Raw genomic sequence first — 18,627 nt, forward strand, 5'->3', positions numbered from 1 at the left:
AATTTTACAGTATTGGACCGCATTCACATTCCACAGAGAGGTGTAGACTGGAACAAGGTCCTACTCCAGAGTTATGCTCGCTGGATAAGGAACCTCGAGGCAACAACTCCCCCAGGCCTTAATGAAATGGAGAGCTTCAGGTCCTTTCCTGGAAGGCTACAGCTCTGGCAAAACGGATGAGATTATGCCAACTGTGCCAATTTTTTCGCTTGCATAATTACCCATCTTACATGCCATCAAATAGGTTCCTCTTTAGGAAAACTGTGTATTCTTTAGCAAAATATTTCTAACTGCCCCTTTCCTGGCATCCTTATTTAGAGATTCTGCTCCTTTTGAAATATAGGGAATACTAATACTTTGGCCCCTTTGTCTGGACCTCTTGAAGTGTATCCCCCCCCCCCCCCCCAGGTTCTACATTTGCTTTCTACTTTATTATAATTATTATTTATTTTTTTCCCACTGATACAAGTATGAATGGGAAATTAAAAATACCTATTGGGTTTGAATAATAATATAATATTGGGTTTTAATAAAATAATATTATATTATCTAACAAATTTTTGGGATTTTCTTTTTTTTTTGTATAAATATAATGCACAGCTTTGTGGAGTGATTCTTGCTTCACTGTCAGGTACTGTAATCTGCGAAGGTGCCCAGGTTTTTTCTCTCCACCCTAATTCAGGATTTAGTCACCCCTGAGTTTTCCTTGTCCGGCACAAAAGGCCCTTAGGGGGCTTATATGTACTTGGACTGCTGGTCGAGAAATTGCCCAGCAGTCCAAATATATTTGGGTCGGCGGCCATTGGCACTCCCAATGAAGAACACTATGTGACCCCTGGACGTGTTGACACAGTTCCATGGAGATGACGAAGCAGCGTCATCTCCTCTAGTTGCAGCGGCATCCGATTTTCCATCTACACATTTGTACTGGGTGTCAATGCCAAGGGAGGTGAGGTGACGACAGTTTGTCATCTCTGCTGGCCACAATGCATAACGTAAGTACGTTGTGCTTGCGCCATATGTGGAGGATGCCGAGGACACTGGGGCACCTTTGCAGAAGCCTGGAAATATGGAAGCAATGGTCAGTAGATATTTTTGGTATTTGTGCAATTTTGTTTCTTCTTTCTTTTTTGCAATTTATGCAAATGTAAATGAAAAGTTATTGTTTTTGATTTCATTTTTTGTATAGTAAGAAAACTCTTTCTAATATATTGCAGAAGTTGGGATTTTGTCCCTGAGGAAGAATATTGTACGTTAAAAAAAAAAAAAAATTTGAAAGGCGTTGGACATCACCCCCTTTCCATGTTCAGTCTTAGTTGGGGTACAATCAACACAACTATCTTTGTAGCTATAAATAATTTTATGATATCACTCAATTTATGGTGTAGGTATATGTGTTTTTAACAATGAATTAATTAATATTTAAAAAAAAAAAAATCATGTTGTTCAATTAAATTTTGCCTTTAAAGTCCCAATCCAAGAGGAGGTTTCTCTATTATTTCTACTTCGTTACAAGGGATGTTGGCAATTCTTAACACCCTCATCCGTCCGAGATATTACAATTACCATTTTCTGAAGAAGCCTGGAGCTCCTTTAACAACTAGTTTCATTCCCCTTCAGCTATGTTTAACCATATAGATCAATAAGGGAAACCCTGCGTAGCAACTTGGATTTTGCAATGGATTTAGAGTTCCTCTCTGCTCCCATTTTACAGTGCTGTCTAGGCGACCGACAGCACAAACAGTTTAATTTATTTAACCACTTGCCGACCGCTCACCGAGCTGGTACTGCGGCAAAGTGGCTTGATATCGTCCATCGACGTAGACCTACGTCGCTGGACTCCTCCCCTTGTGGGCGGTGCGCATGCGTGCCGCCGGAGGCTTGCTCCCGCTATATTCAGTCACAGCGAGAGTCGGGCCAGGGGAGGAGCGGCGGTGATCACCGCCGCTCTTCTCCGTTCGTCGGGGATCGAGTGTGGAGATCCGCCCGCTTTCTCCTAAGTGACAGGCAGGGACAGATTGCAGGATTCAGCATAGCTGAACCTGCGATCTGTGCCTGTGTCACACAGTCCCCTCCCCCCCCACACACGTTAGTAAGCACCAGGCATACATTAACCCCTTGATCACCAATAAAAGTTAACCCCTTCCCTGCCAGTGTCATTTTTACAGTAACAGTGCATATTTATAGCACCGATTACTGTAGTAATGTCACTGGTACCCCCAAAAGTGTCAAAAATGTCAGTCAAGGGTCCGATCTGTGCGCCGCAATGTCGCAGTCCCACAAAAAAAAAAAAAATCGCCGCCATTACTAGTTAAAAAAAAAACCCCAAAAATGACACATTTCCTGTAGTTAGTAGCTGCGATAACTTTTGCGCAAACCAATCAAAATACACTTTTTTTACCAAAGATATGTAACAGAAAAATTGGCCTAAAATGTTAAAAAAATTTAGATTTTTACTTTTTTGGGGGGGGGAATTTCATATAAAAAAATTTGGAAAATATTGTTATTTTTTCAAAATTTCGCTTTTTTTTTGTATATAACGCAAAAATTAAAAAATCGCACAGGTGATCAAATACCACAAAAAAAAAAAAACTTTATTTCTGTGGAAAAAAAAAGGACATAAATTGAATTTGGGTACAGCATCGCACGACCGCGCAATTGTCCGTTAAAATAACGCAGTGCCGAATCGCAAAATATGGCCTGGTCAAGAATGGGGTAAAATCTTCCGGTCTTAAAGCAGTTAAAAATAGGCTCATTGAGAATTTTTTTTTTGTCAAAGACATGTAGCTAAATACATTTTGGCCTAAATATATGACAAAAATTGAATATATTTGATATTTTTTAACTGTCAAAGTAGAAAAATATTGTTATTTTTTCAAAATTGTCGCAAAAAATGAAAAGTGCAGAGGTGATCAAATACCACCAAAAGAAAGCTCTGTTTGTGGGAAAAAAAAGGACGTTAATTTTGTTTGGGTACGGCATTGCATGACCGCGCAATTGTCAGTTAAAGTTGCACAGTGCCGAATCGCAAAAAGTGGCCTGGACGTACAGCAGGAAAATCCTCCGGTGGTAAAGTGGTTAAAGAGGTTGTAAAGTCACAAATCACAATTACTTGTATCATCTCTGTTTTTGCAAGATATAAAGTGTGTGTGTGTTTCTTTTAAATTATAATCCTAAATACATTTTTTCACAGCATTTGGAGGGGCTGAGATTCCCCAGTGATGTCAGCCACCCAGCAGAGGCAGATCATGTTGACTACACAGGAGTTGTGCGAAAAGGTATTCAGGATTATAATAAAAAAAAAGAAAAACTGACATACTGCAGTTAACAGCTTGCTAAAACAGGGAAGATACAAGGCACTGTATTATGTAATGCATTGGAATGGAGGCAGGAGGAGAGGGGAGGGGCTCAGAGACATTGGCTCTGCAGACACTGACTGGCAAGGGGGGGGGGAGAGGAAGAGACACTCAGAACACTGAGGATTATGGAGCCACGCAGGCTGACCACAGTGGTCAGGGCTCAACAGCCATGATTACTGTGATCAGTACATAGAGGGGGACACAGGAACTGGGAGAATCAACCAGGTATTTTAGATAACACAATGGGACAAATGACAATGCATCAGCACTATGCTACTGATCATGCTTTCAATGAACAGGAGCATTTTTCTTTTCTTTTTAGGGTAACAACCACTTTAAGTTATGCAGCAAAACAGTACAGAATAACATGACATACCATAAGTGGTGATACCCCTTAATAGGAATGTATATAACATGAACAGAGAATTTATAGCTATCAAAGTAACCGACAAGGTTCCAGCACATCAATATAAAGTGTATGGAAACTTGGTTTAACACACAATTTGGTGACTGCAGCCACCAAGATTGTGTGTGAAACTGAAAGGCAGACTCACACACCCCCAGTAATGGCAATCTGCATTTTAAAACGTTCAATGGAGTACAGTTAAAGAGAACATGTAATTTAAAAATCACCAACGTCAACAAAAATGCTACTCACTAGGGGGGAACCTCTGGGTGAGTCTAGGATGGAAAAGGACCTGGGGGTACTGGTGGACAACAGGCTTGGCAGTGGCATGCAATGCCAAGCCGCTGCAAGCAAAGCCAACAGAATACTGGGATGCATAAAAAAAGGGATTCACTCCAGAAATAAAGAGATTATTCTCCCGCTCTACAAGACTCTGGTCCGGCCACATCTGGAGTATGCTGTCCAGTTCTGGGCACCGGTCCTCAGGAAGGATGTGCTGGAACTGGAAAGAGTCCAGAGAAGGGCAACAAAAATAATTAGGGGAATGGAGGACATCAGCTATGAGGAAAGACTACAAGCACTAAACTTATTCTCTCTGGAGAAGAGACGATTGAGGGGGGATAGGATATTAATGTACAAATACTGTACTGGCGACCCTAGCATAAGGAACAAACTTTTCAGAGAAAGGGAATACAATAAGACACGCGGCCACTCACTAAAACTAGAGGAAAGGCGGTTTAACCTTAAAATACGTAAGGGGTTCTTCACTGTGAGAGCAGTAAGGATGTGGAATTCTCTTCCACAAGCAGTCGTATAAGCAGGGAGCATCAATAGTTTCAAAAAACTATTAGATGGGCACCTTAAAGACCACAACATACAGGGGTATACAATGTACGGTTAACAGCAAACACACACATCATAGGTTGAACTGGATGGACGGATGTCTTTTTTCAACCTCATTAACTATGCAACTATCCACCGGATGAAAAGAAAAAAAAAAGTAAAAAAAAAATAAGTTTTTTTGTGCAAAAAAATAAAGTTACACCCAAGCCCATAAAATGCCCCCCCCCCCAAAAATCCTAGCACAAGACTTCCTTCGACTAAACTGATACCTATAGGGGGCTTTTGAAGCGTTGCCTATATAAAATATAGGGTACTGAAGTTTCTCGTCATTGCAGGGGCGCATACAAAATTTGAGGTTTGGCATGTTGGGTATCTATTTACTCAGCGCAACCTTGTCTTTTATATTTTACAATAAATATTAGTAATTTAAGGCATTTGTTTGCCCTAAAATTCATTTTAGTGTGTTTTTTACGAAAATGTAGCGATTCCTAGACCTCTGCGGTAATATTGTGTGCCATAAAAAATTGGAACTACCACTCGTTTATTCTCTAGGGTGTCTGCTTTCAGAAAATATAGAATGTTTGGAGGTCTTTCATCATCTTTAGGGCTAAAATAATTTTTTAAACGTGTGCAAAAAAACGCAAAAATGGCTTTGGCAGCAAAAAGGTTAAGCCATATTCTGTACAGAAAGTATATCCTGCATTGTGGTGGAACATAAATGACATGCCATACTGAAAGAAGATGAACATACTGAAACTAGCATGTACAGCACCCATATGAGGTGGGGGGTGGAACATAGGCGTTACATGGTGAAGGGCCCCATGCCCCTCCCCCACAGCACCAACAGTTTGTGCAGTACTTTACTAAATAAAGATAGACAGTACAGTTACAATGCAAGACAAGAGGGTTTAGGAAGGCCCTGCTCATAAAAGCTTACAATCTAAAAGGGAGGGTCAAGTGATACAAAAGATAGTAATTGTGAGAGGATGAGTTGAGAAGGTAAAAGTTTGGTTTTAGGTAGATCGGAAGTGGGGTAGGCTTCCCTGAAGAGAGGACATTTCAGGGATTGTTTAAATGTGGACAGGGTAGGGAAATGACAGAAAAATTTTGGTAGGGCATTTTTTGAAGAATGGAGAGGCTCTAATGAAGTCCTTGAGGCAAGCTTGGGAGGTGGTGACTAGAGAATAGAGAAAGCAGAAGGCCTTGGGGGAGTAAATAGGGTAGATTTGGTGATATTTTGGTTGTTGATGTAGCTCGGGGTAGAGCCATGGAGGGCTTTGTATGTTGTATTTTATTCGCTAAGCAAGCAAAGCCATTTGAGGGATTGCAGAGAGGGGCAGCACACACACAGGGACAGGTAAGGTGAATATGTCTGGCAGCATGGAGTTGCAACAGTCAAGACGCTAGATAACAGGGGAGTGAATAAGTACCTTGGTGATGTCATTAGTTAAGAGGAGGCATATTTTTCAAATGTTACGAGAGGTGAAGAGGACAATATCTGGACAGTGATTGGATGTGGGCCTAAAAGGAGATTTCAGAGCTTTGGGGTGACCCTTACAGAAAACAAAAAAGGAAAGGAAGATATGGAAGTTGTAGGGAACACTGAAGGACCACTTAGACAGAAAAACCAGGAAAGGAGCAGCAGGTGGTGAATTTTTTTTAAAGGTTCAGAAACGTCTGATAGTAGAAGTAGGAAGAAATGGTCATCGGTGTTAACATAAATGTTTTATCACCTCCTTTTGTTTACCTTGAAAAAGTCCCATACAACCAGTGGCAATGCTCTGCCAGGGGAATTGTGGGTTTCCCGTACTCCATCAGTATAACTGGTGACATCCAAGTTTACGCCAAACTGCACATTATCCTAGATGTGAAGCATAACAGAAAGATTGAGAATATGAAGTAGTCTACAAAAAGAAGTCCAAATTAGATATTAAGACTATAGAAATATTCAAACTACTGATTAGTAACATGTCAAAATGCATTTCTTAGGATTCACTTCTATAGAAGACAAAGATGTACAAGCTATGCTTTACAACCATAAGGGCAATTTTAGAGTAATTTTCTTTAACTGAAATTTGTTGAAGTTTCGACAGAAAAAAAGGATACAGAATCAATATAGAGGCATATGATTTCAATACACAGTGTACAGTATTTCCTCCCCGATTGTAGGGCATGAAAGGCAACGGCCATATAATGTGGTATAACAGAAATAAAGCAAACTTTTCGGAGTACCTAGTTGTAAGAGCAGACAACATGTCCGTAGTATAGAGATCATGCATTCATAATTAACGCAAAAGGTACAACAATAAGGAAAATGAGTCAATATCATACTTTTCCTTCCACTGCCACCCTAATGGCTCTGGAGCCCAATTAAAAAGTTTGAATGTGACCAGCAAAAAAAAAAAAAAAACAAAAAAAAAAAAAAAGGGGGGGGGGGGTTTGGGGAGAGGTTATGTAGGAGGGAAGTGCAATTGAAAAGGGAATAACTGGCCATGGCCTATATAGACCATTCAGAGCTTCAAAAGCCCAGAAAAAAAGAGGAGAGCAGAGAGCAAAAACAAGAACAGAAAAGAAGAAGAGGGGAGGGAGAAAGAGCGGAGGGAGGGGAAAAGGGTACCCCAGGGGTTCCCAGCTGTTCATTACAGAACCATCACAGTTCTAAAAAACAAGAAGTCATTTGAGGAGGAGCAAAGTGGTTGAGCCAAATCCGTTGGAACTGTGTACGTGTACCCAAGCCGTTGTCAACCTCTCGGTAAAAAGCATGCCATGGACCGGATTTTTAACCTCTTCAAAACTGAGGAGGGGTGTTTTCCAAGACCGTGCTATGGTTTGCCTCGTCACCATAAAAATGTGAGTTATTAGGGTGGGTCCCTGACGGGTAACATCCGTGATAGATTAATGTAATAGTGTTTCCCATGGATCTTTTCATAAATGTACATGGAGAACCGTATCAACCAACCTGTATACCCTAATCCATAGCCTCTGCACCTTGGGACAGGTCCACCATATGCGTTTCATATTGCTCAAATATGAGCAACCTTGGACGGGTATGAAGGCAGACATTTCACAAGACTGTGGAAGAGTTATTTAAACTACATATATGATTTTACTTCACAATTTTGGCAATAAAACATTCAATTAAAATTTTTTTTACAAAATAATGCAGAATGGTAAATTTTCTTTCACCGGAAATATCTAAAACATTAAATTATTTCCAACTCCAATGGCTCTATTTTCTGCTCCCTCAAAATACACCGGATATAGCCTTACAATAACTGTAAAGCAAAAGCTAGCAATAATTGAACAAGTGGAAATTCCTTAAAAAATTTTTGTGAAATGACATCTGGGCACAAACATGTACACTTACTGCAACGTGCAGTAATGTACCGTAAGTACAGTGCAATGTCATTAAAATTAAATGGCAAGCCAATGCACCAGCAGCATGCTGCAAAGAGATTCAGCAAGACCTATTTTTTATGCAATGATGTGCACTGCCGCCCATTCATGTTGTTTAAATGTAACTTTATTAGAACAAGTTTTTAAGAGTACAATATTTTTAGTGGGCTGCCTAATGCAGATAAGCCGCAACAATGTAGTATAAAACAGGCACTCGCATACAAAAAAACCTAAATAGACACTGGCAGATCAAGCAGGAAGTCCTCCCCATATAAACCTCTCCCATGCAGGAAGTACCTCCGTTTTGTAGCAAGCAATGAAGATCCCAGAAAGGAGGGGATGGACTTCTGTGTCCGGTGATGTACTCCAAGAAATGGATTTTATAGGTAAGTATGTAGAAAAAAAAAAAAATGGGATTTTTGACACACCGTAAAATCCATTTCTCTGATGTTCTTTGACAGACACAGCTCCTGATCTTCTTAACCATTGGGATATACTGCCCCCTACAGGAGTAGGACACTAGGCAGAAAAAAAGACTGAATATGCCTATGGGCAGTCCCAGGGGGTATACTCCCACTCTCTGCTTTAAGTACTCAGTTTTGTTACAAGCAATGCCAGAAGAAATACAACTCCACAGAGGGGTAGGTGCTGTGTCCGTCAATGAACACCAGAGAAATTGATTTTACGGTAAGTCAAAAATCCCATTTTTTTTTTTTCTTTCATTGACTGACACAGCTCCTGATCTTCCTAACCATTGGGACATCCCTATGCAGTGTCAAACATGGGGCGTGGGAACAGGAAGAAAAAATTCCCAAGGCTAAACCATAACCAACCAGGTAGCAGGAGCTCAACCAAAATAACTGGAGCCCACCTGAAAAAAACAATATACCCTCAGAGGACTAGGTCCTCTAAACAGCAGCCTGCAAAACCGTGTGGCCAAAAGAAACATCTGCAGATGCCAACACATCCACTTTATAGAATTTTGTGAAAGTGTGCACCAAGGACCAAGTGGCTGCCTTGCAAACCTGCATCACTGACGCCCGATGACGGAAGGCCCAGGATGCACTGAGCGCTCGAGTAGAGTGCGCCTTAAAAGGGGAAAGGAGGAACCTGACCCTTGAATCAATAGGCCTGAGTTACCCTCTGTCTGATCCATCTGGAAATGGTTGCAGAGGAAGTGCACAGTCCTAGGCCCAAATAGTGAGTCTGACTTCCTAAAAGACTCCATAGCTTCCAGGAACACCGGAATTGCCCGAACCACATCCAGGGCATGCAAAGCAATTTCCTTAGGATGTATTGGCTGGAATATAGGGAAGGCAACACAATATCTTCATTCAAATGGAAATCAGAGACAACCTTTGGAAGGAACAACAGACCGATGCGAAGAACCACCTTATCTCTTGTGAACCATCAAGTAAGGTGAAAGACAGGATAACGCCACCAATTCCAACACCCTGCGCGCAGAGGTGATTGCCACCAAAAAGGCCACCTTCTGGGACAGCGTAAGCAGGGGAATCATCAGAAGATTTTCAAAGGGAGGCTTCTGGAGAACAGAGCATCAAGTTGAGTTCCCAAGGTGGTAACGCAGACCGCACTGGAGGAACCAAGTGTTGAACCCCTGAAGAAAGGTACGCACCAAGGAGTGCGTGGCCAAATGTCATTGAAAGAAGACCGCTGAGGCCAACACCTGGCCTTTGATGGTACTTCAAGCCAGTTTCTGCTCAACTCCCAGTTGAAGGAAAGTCAAGACCCGAGCCAACATATGATGATAGATCTTCCTTGAGGCAGACTTCCTGGCCTTCAGCAGCATTGGAATCGCCGACGCAGACAAATCCCTATCTTTCAGCACCTGGCTTTCAACAGTCAAGTCGTCAAAGCCAGCGACTTTAAAACAGGATGAAAGATCGGTCTGTGGGACAGCAGATCCTCCCTTCCCGTCAAGGGAAGTCGGCGACCAGTCGCACCTGGTCGACGTTCCAAGACCTGCGAGGCCAGTCCGGGGCCACTAGAATGGCTGAAAGCCTTTCTGCCTCGATCCCGCACAGGAGTTTCGACAGAAGCTTGAGAGGAGGAAAGGCGGAAATCAGACGATACTGGCCTCACGGGGCCACCAGCGCATCTGTGACGTCCGCCAGAGGATTCAGTGACCAGGACACAAACCTCTGCACTTTTCCGTAGAGCCGAGATGCCAACAGATCCACCTTGGGGGTGCCCCAACAAAGGCACAGCTGATGAAACACCTTCGGATGAAGGGACCATTCCCCTTGATCTAACGCCTGCCGACACCTAGTTCCGCCTGCCAGTTTTCCACTTCTAGAATGTGTATCGCAGAGAGGGCTGGAACGAAACGTTCTTCCCACCGTAGAATGCCGGGTACCTGCAGAGCTGCCAAGGCACTTCTTGTGCCCCCCTAGTGATCGACAAAAGCCACTGTCAGGACTGTGGAGGTGAGCCTGGCGTGCAGAGGGTAGCCTCTAGCTCACAGAGGGATGGAGCACAGACGAGTCACCTAGGCAGTAGACGCAGGCTAACCCGAGGTGCGGAATCTAAGTGCCAACTGGTCTTCAGCAGAGCCTCTGATGGTTAGGATGGATTTTGATGCATGTATAGCACCAGGTCGCGGTCCTCGGGGGGTTGCCCTGCCAGGAGGTGAACAGGTCCGGATCCGGTGGCAGATAAACAGACAAGGATAAGACAAAAGAGTGGTCACAAACAAGCGAGGTGAGGGACAAGCCAGGAGGTCAAACCGGAATCAAACTGGATAAAACAGGTTTCAGATTCAGGAACACAGGAGAAGCTGCAGATCAGACAGCAAAGACACTGTGCTGCTGAGGTGCTTAAATAAGGCAGCCGGTTGCTAATTAATGAAATTAGTCTGAGCTAGGTTAACCCTTAGGTTGCAGATTCATGACAGTACTTCAGTGTGCACAGGGAGCGTTCCTGACAGCCACGGTCTTGGCGCTGTCCGATTGAATTCACACTGCAAGATGATCCGTCCAATGATCCAGACACAGTCTGATCGATCGGAGTTCCAGGACATTGATCGATATATGCTGGACTCTTTAGGTGTCCAGATCCCATGAGCAGAGTTCCGGCCTAGGATACCTGTCCACCCAGGCAGGCTGGCATCCGTGGTGACCACCGTCCAATACAATAGAAGAAAAGATTTAACCTGTCGAAGCGCCGGAGAACTAAGCCACCAGATCTGGGACCAAAGGGTAACGCCACAAACTGATAATGCTCCTCTCTCACAGCAAAGCGGAGGAAGCGCTAGTGACCGCCACATATTGGAATATGTAGATAAGCGTCCTTGATGTCGATAGAGGTAGGGAAATTCCCTTGATGCAGGGATGCCACCACCAAACGACTAGACTCCATTCTGAATTTCTGCACCCGCACAAAGCAGTTCAGTGCCTTGAGGTCCAGGATTGGATGCACCTTGCCCTCCTTCTTGGGAACTGTAAACAGGTTTGAATAAAACCCCTGAAAACATTCTGAAGTTAGAACCGGAACAATCACCCCTTAAAGGACCAGGTCTTGCACCACCTCAAAGAGAGCCTGTAAGCAGTCCGGGGACAGGTGTACGTTGAAAGGAAAGAACCTTTCTGGAGGTAACCAAAGAAACTCGATCTTGTAGCCGGACCGAATGACTTTGTGGACCCATGGGTCCGGGAACCAGCGAAGATGTCCCCCCCACCCCAGATGCTGGTGAGGGCACACCTTCATGTTGAAGAAGCCTTGTCCGCAGGTCCGGAGAAGCCCGCTCTCGACTTGCCAAACTAAGGTCGCTTGGATCCTCCCGAGGAGGCCTTGAAAGGCTTTGATTCCTTGTCATTTGACCCTGAGGGACGAAAAAACTTCTTGTGAGCAGAGAAGGATGGGTGACGTCTACGACGAGGATCCTTGCCCTTACTAGCCTGTGAAAGAAAAGTACTCTTCCCCCCCTGTGAGACCCTTATGTCATTCAGGGTAGCTCCAAACAGGTGATCTCCTTGAAAAGGAAGATCAGTTAAGGCCTTTTTAGAAGTCTGGTCTGCAAACCAACATTTGAGCAAAAAAAACACACCTAAAAGGACCACTGCTGAAACAGAGCCTAGCAAGTAGGGGAGCTGCATACAAAGAGGCATCACAGATAAACTGCAGCCCCTGGCCCAACTGGTCCGCTTGCTCAGGAAAGGCAGGGGGAACTGCTCCCCCTCCAGGTCACGGCATAAAAGTTTAGCCCACTCAGAGTTTGCAACACCAGGGCAATGGTGAACATCGGCCTAAGCACCGAACCAGCCACAGTGTATATATTGCGGGCCACAGCCTCCGCCTTCCTGTCAGCCAGATCCTTAAAGGCTGGCGACTCTTCAACCGGAATAAATTTGGAAACCGGAGGGTCCACCAACAGTCCACTTTTTAAGAAGGGACTCCTCATAGGGATACCACATAGCAGATCGCTCAGGGATCACAAGGGGACGTTTTGGCCGTCCCCACTCTTTAGCGACAATCCTGTGAAAATAGGAGGGGAAATAAAATACCTTTGCTGCTTTGGACGGCTTGTGAGTACCAAAGGGAACAGGTGACTCAGTCGCAGCTTCAGTTGCGTACTCCATCTTTTAAGTCTCATGCACAGACACAATTGGTGCGTCCACCAGCGCCTTTTCATGTGCAGCTACGGGTGTAGAAGAATCATCCTCTCTGAGAATTTAGGGCGTGTGGTCGCAGACCCAGCAGGGTGAGCCATGTTCGCGGTGCCTGAATCAGATTCAGGATCTTAAGAGACCGATGAGGCAGGGGAAGGCGGGGACCCTTTTTGCTAGCCTGTCGCCCAAAAACCACCTCCATCCGGGACAAAAAGGACTCGAGGACCGCCGTCAGTGCAAAGGATGGTTGAGACCTGGAGGGCCACGCAGCCTCCAAGAATAGTCAATAGGGGGATCCCCACAATAAAAAAGTGCAAAACACTGCTAAGGGACACATCCACCACTCTGGCAGAGAGGGAGAGGACCCCACCAGACTGATGGGCTAGGCTGGCTAATACTTATCTGTGTTGCCACCTCCTGGAATCTTCGCAAGAGATGCGGCAGCAGTTAAAACAGGGGAAAGGCGTAGATTAGGGAGAACTGGTCCCCAAGGTGTTACCAGTGCACTGTCCCGTTGCCAGTGGGACTCTCGTTCCAGACACAACCTGTCCAACTTGTTGTAGAACCTGGAATCCAGTAGATCCACCTAGAGAGATCCCAAACGCTGGCATATTGGTCCCTGCATCCCTAGCCATTTTCAACAATGTCCTGGTATAAGTCGCTGATGACTGGGGAAAAACACCCTGCCAGTTTTCTATACATGGAATATGTACTGGTGACAGACGACACATGCTGTTCTGTCCCAGACAGAATGTAGTTCACCTTCTTGAGCTGCAAGACTCCTGGTGCCACCCTGGAGGTTGATATATGACACTGCAATGGTATTGTCGTACTAAACACTGACCACAAACCTGTGCAACTGGTTCATCTGATAATCTAGAGCAAGGTGTACTGCCTGAAGTTACAAGTTATTGATGGGCAGGATTCTCTCCTGTGGCTATCAAGTCCCCTGGAATGTAGCCACCTCCAAACCAGCCCCCCATCCGGAGAGACTGGCATCAGTGGTCATCTTCCATATCACTGGAAGAAAAAATGTCACCTTTTCCAGATTCGGAGCAATCAATCACCAATTCGAGCTCTGCAATACCCTGATAACAGAGCCCTCCAGCAATGCAATGCTTGGAACTTCATGTTCCAGACAGTGAGAATGTTCCTCTACAATACCTGGAGTAGAACTGCAGGTAGGGAACCGCTTCAACATTGATATAATTTCCTCATGCAGTGACGTATGGAAGGATAGCCTTTGCTTCTTATATTTCGCTTTAAATCTGGAACCAACTACTCCATGAGCAAAGATTGAGAAATACTGGGATTGACACATCCCCTGCGTCCTTAGTAAGTCCAGCACTGGGGCTAGGAGCTTTGCAAACCATTGGGAGGCTGTGGCCAGCCCAAAGGGCAGTGTCACAAAATGAAAATGGTGACTTTCTACTGCAAATCACAGAACCTTCGATGAGCCTGGAAAAAACTGACACCTGAAGATACGCATTGTTCTGGACAACCGTAATCTGCCTCTTGCAGACAGGCTATCACTGATTGGACCGATCTATCTGAAACAGAAGGATGTATAGAAACTTGTCTAGTGCCTTAAGATCTAAAATAGACCTCATGTCTTTGGTTTTGGGGCTGCTACCAGTTGAGTGTTTACAATAATGAGCCCATAACTTCTGCTCCAAGAACTAATGCAAGGCGAAGACTGATGACTCTGTGGTGGACCCAGAAGGTCCCAAAAAGGCTTACTTTCCTGGAGTCAACCTAAAGACAGACCAAACCACCTCACAGACTGCCCTAACAGCCTCTGGCCCAAGATACTCGAGTCCACTGAACCTGAGGGAGGTGCTTCTGCCTTCTGTCTGTCTCCCCCCAACTGGGACCATTTAAATCATAGAACAGGTAAAGAACATAGCAAATATATTTGCCAAAACCTAATATGCAGTCCCCCAAAGGCTGCAAACCCAAAACCATGTTGGTCTATTGTGATGCAACCACATGGGTATGCAAATACGCAGACACGCAGGTACATAGGTATAAGGTTATGTAGGTACCCAGGTAAGCAGGCATACAGTTCAATGCAAATACACCCGTGAATATGCAGTTCAATGCAAATACGCACGTGAGTATGCAGTTCAATGCAAATACGCACGCGAGTATGCAGTTCAATGCATATACGCACGCGAGTGACACAGTGCTTACCTTTGTTGGAGTCTGTAACGCAGAGATGTACGCTCACCCTTGCATATATCCACAGTCCAAGGTGACCAGGTAAGAAAGCCACCTGGGCTGTGAATCTGTGCACGGGGGCTTGGCAGGGAAGGTGCTCCAATAAGCAGGACCAGCAGGAATACAATGGGAAGGGAAGTCCAGGAATAACAGTAGTCACTGGATGACACAAGTCTGGATAAGGTTCAGGAGATGGGAGGAAGATGAGGTCCCAGGAACAACAAGGAGCAAAGGTAAGGATGGAGCCGGAGTCAGTCTGGAACACACACTTAGGAAACAGGAACAAAGTCTGTCAAACAGGAACAAAGATCAGCAATGAACTGACACTGCTCTAAGAGAGAGGCAGTGTTTAATAGCTTGCTTAATTGAGCAATTAGCTTCAGGTGGACAATGAGAGACAGGAGTATACTCAGGTGAAGTCCAGTCCAACCTGGATACATATGAGCTGAAGAAGTGTAGCTCAGAGGCAGGATAACAGGACAGAATGTTAAAGTACACAGGTTCAAATCCCATGTCAGGTACTTAACTGCGACCACGCCTGGCTGTCTGTAAGCCATGGCGAGAACCGTGACAGCGAGTATGCAGTTCAATGCAAATACGCACGCGAGTATGCAGTTCAATGCAAATATGCACGCGAGTATGCAGTTCAATGCAAATTCGCCTGCGAGTATGCAGTTCAATGCAAATACGCACGCAAGTATGCGGATCAATGCAAATATGCACGCGAGTATGCAGTTCAATGCAAATACGCACGCGAGTATACAGTTCAATGCAAATACGCATGCAGTAAGTATACAGTTCAATTCAAGTATGTGGTTCAATGCAAATACGCAGTAAGTATGCAGCTCAACACAAGTAGGTATGTAGTTCAATGCAAGTATGCATTAAGTATACAGTTCAATACAAGTATACAGATGTGGCAAATGACCACGGACAGATGTGTGACAGGCGTTTTCACTGTGTTGGTGAAACTGTTTGTTGGGGACACTAGCAGGGGACACTAGCAGGGTGATCAGTGAGTAAGGAGCAGTAAAACAGCTCAATACTGACCGATTGCCGCCTAAAAGCACCGATCCGCTCCCCTCTGTGTGAGGAGAAGAAGAGCCGATCACCGTGACAAAGGCTCTATTGACATCACATGACGACTGTGATTGGACACAGCTGCCATGTGATCAGGAAGGCCAATCACAGGGCCATCCTGCCAAACGGTGTTCCGTTGTGTCCTGGAGCCACAGGCACGCCGAGATAGCACAGCTGTGCATGCACACGGCTGCGCGTTCTCCCTCCTCCTGAAGGACATTCCTGAACATCCAACTCAGAAGGAGGAAGCTCCCACCCGGCCGTTTATATGCAATGGCTGGGGTGGGAGGAGGTTAAAGATAAGTTCACCTTTTGTAACATCTTAAACTGGTATTTAAGGTGTAACATATTAATATTAAGCACTTTTTTTTGTGAACCTACTCGTGCCAATAAACCAAATAAGTTAAAGCTAGCAGCTGCTGTTACAAACCTAGTGGTTGAGCAATGTTGTATAATCCGTAAAAGAGTAATGTATCTATACAGGTAACAGCGCTTGTTATGAAATGTGTATACAAATTATCATACAAAATCTGTGCAAAAAAAATGTACCCCTAATCACAGTGAACACAAACTTATTAAAAATACAGTGTTAAGTGAAAAAAGTCCCAATAGCAATCCTCTGTTATACTCAAAAAAAGCCAAATTCTTCCTGCAGTGGTTGATTGAGATTTCCCTAGATAAATTCTACTGAGAAGAGGGTGAGATCATAATTGGGTAGTGAATATAAAGATCCCTGCTCACCAGACGTGGTTGATTCTCCTTGTCATACGACAAGAGGATCAAAGAAAGCTTCAATGGTCTCCGTGACCAGGATAAAACATCCAGCCGATCCGCCTTCCTCCTCGATGACAAAACGCGTCAAGAAGGAATGCACGTTGCAACACATTTGTCTGTAGGTGGAATGCATGCCGACACCAAGCGGGTCTGGCTTACATTGCTTCTACTGTGCAGTGCAGAAGTCTTTTTGCACAAGCAGTCTCTCTTTATACTTTATACTAATTTAGTATTGTATTTAGATGCTCTCCACCAACATAGCTGCATCATTCACTCACAGAATTCTGTGAATTAATGAACAGCAAGTACCACTTGCTGCTACGGGAGATGGCTTGTAGTTCTAAAATGATCTGTGAGGGTGCTGGCGAGTGCTCTCATAGTCCATTGACTACACTTCAATAACTGTCTGCCAGTAAGGGAGGTACGGACAGACAGCTATACTGAGTGCCTGCAGGAATCTGACATTGCACCCGAGATCTGCTTATCGTAGGTGTAACGCTTTACAGGCTGCAGTTAAAAAACGCATAAATGCACATTTTTTACCTGCAAAAAGATGTGCATTAATTTATTACAAACAATGAACTTAGCATTTAAGTTTAATAAAGCTCAAATATGCACTCACTTAAAATACACTATAGCGGTCATGAATCTGCAGTAATGTCTCATGACCTGTCTGCTTACCTCTCTGGTGTATCAGCTTTAGGGACAGTGCTCACACATCTGTGTGTTTAAGTAATCTTCTCTCAGCATGGCTCCACCCCAGCCTCTAACAGGAAACACTATATTAATCCATGCACTGCAAGCTAGCTTTACCCAAGCAACAATTGTGTGAAGGCTTCCCTGAGTGTTTCTTGCCGTGTGCTCTACGTCGGATTGCCATGTACTGACTTTGACTTGTATACCTGACCATACCTGTCTGATTTTTGCCCTGATTTTCGACTCGTCCTTCTGACCATCCCTGTCTGCTTGTCGCCCTGACCTTTGGCTTGTTCTCCCAACTATCCCTTGTTATCCTGGACTTTCCTCTCCATCCACCAGAGCCAGCCGTAAGCGTAGGCTGGGAGACCCTGACGGCCATGACATGGAGTTAGCTGCAGCCAAGTCCATCCTCACCATCAGAGGCTCTGGTGAAAACCTGCTGGTTCTTAAACTCCGCACCATGGGGAATCTCATGCTGTAGCTCCCTGTCCAGGACCGTAGCTGCAACCCTGTTTAGCTGCTTCGCTGAGCCATCGACCCTCAGCATTTAGCCACTGGGTTCAGAACCTCTGTGGTGCACTCCCCGTCACTTGGTCCCAGGTGATGCTGACAAAAGTTTTTAAAAACCTATAGATAACCATTTTACAAAAGAACTAATCTTACATTATAATTTACCTGTTATGCATAAATGCCCCACTTACTTTAACAAGTGGCCTTTATTAAAAGCAGCACACATTAGTAGCACAAGATTTTTTTGCGTACTTACTTCTCTGAGAATGCGATCAAATTCTGAAGTAGAAAAAAATTCATCATAATATTTTCGGTTGTGTCGTCTAATTAGAGCGGGTTTCTTCTCCCAAATATTACTGCAAAGAAAAAGAAAAAATAAAAAAAAAAGCACATGGATTTCAGCCAGCCAAGCATACCAAGCACAATCAAACCATCAAAAGTTAATCAAGCATTAAATTAAAGCAGACCTATTTTTAAAACTTCCCTTCACATGTGTCAAGAGAAACTTATCGCCACCAAGGTTTATTAATATTCAGTGGGGAAAAAACAACCTTGCCATAATTGCAGCTTTTGTGCTCCTTTATGTGACCTAGGTAAAGGTTACATGGTATTGGTGACTTTACTGATCTGGATTCTTGTTCTGGATCAGCCAGCCAGAAAGTACTAATGCTAGAGACCGCAACTAGTATTTTCAGAAAAAGGTCAGCATTGG

General features: G+C 44.2%; 1 protein-coding gene across 2 annotated transcripts in view; it reads right to left on the reverse strand.

Moving 5' to 3' along the window:
- The window catches only part of RIOX1 (ribosomal oxygenase 1), a 320,376-nt gene that overhangs the window by 245,794 nt on the left and 55,955 nt on the right, over window positions 1-18,627 (reverse strand). For both annotated transcript variants that reach the window (XR_014225073.1, XM_082251939.1), the window contains exons 4-5: window positions 18,172-18,271; window positions 6,356-6,469 (exon numbers count right to left, since the gene is read on the reverse strand). Coding sequence is in view for 1 of the 2 variants with exons in the window: in XM_082251939.1 (XP_082108065.1) it covers window positions 6,356-6,469; window positions 18,172-18,271 (214 nt within the window). In the remaining variant the exon portion in view is untranslated. The remainder of the gene's footprint in view (window positions 1-6,355; window positions 6,470-18,171; window positions 18,272-18,627) is intronic.

The sequence above is a fragment of the Pelophylax lessonae genome (genome assembly GCF_965119305.1).
Source record: "Pelophylax lessonae genome assembly, chromosome: 3".
NCBI classification, from domain to species: domain Eukaryota; kingdom Metazoa; phylum Chordata; class Amphibia; order Anura; family Ranidae; genus Pelophylax; species Pelophylax lessonae.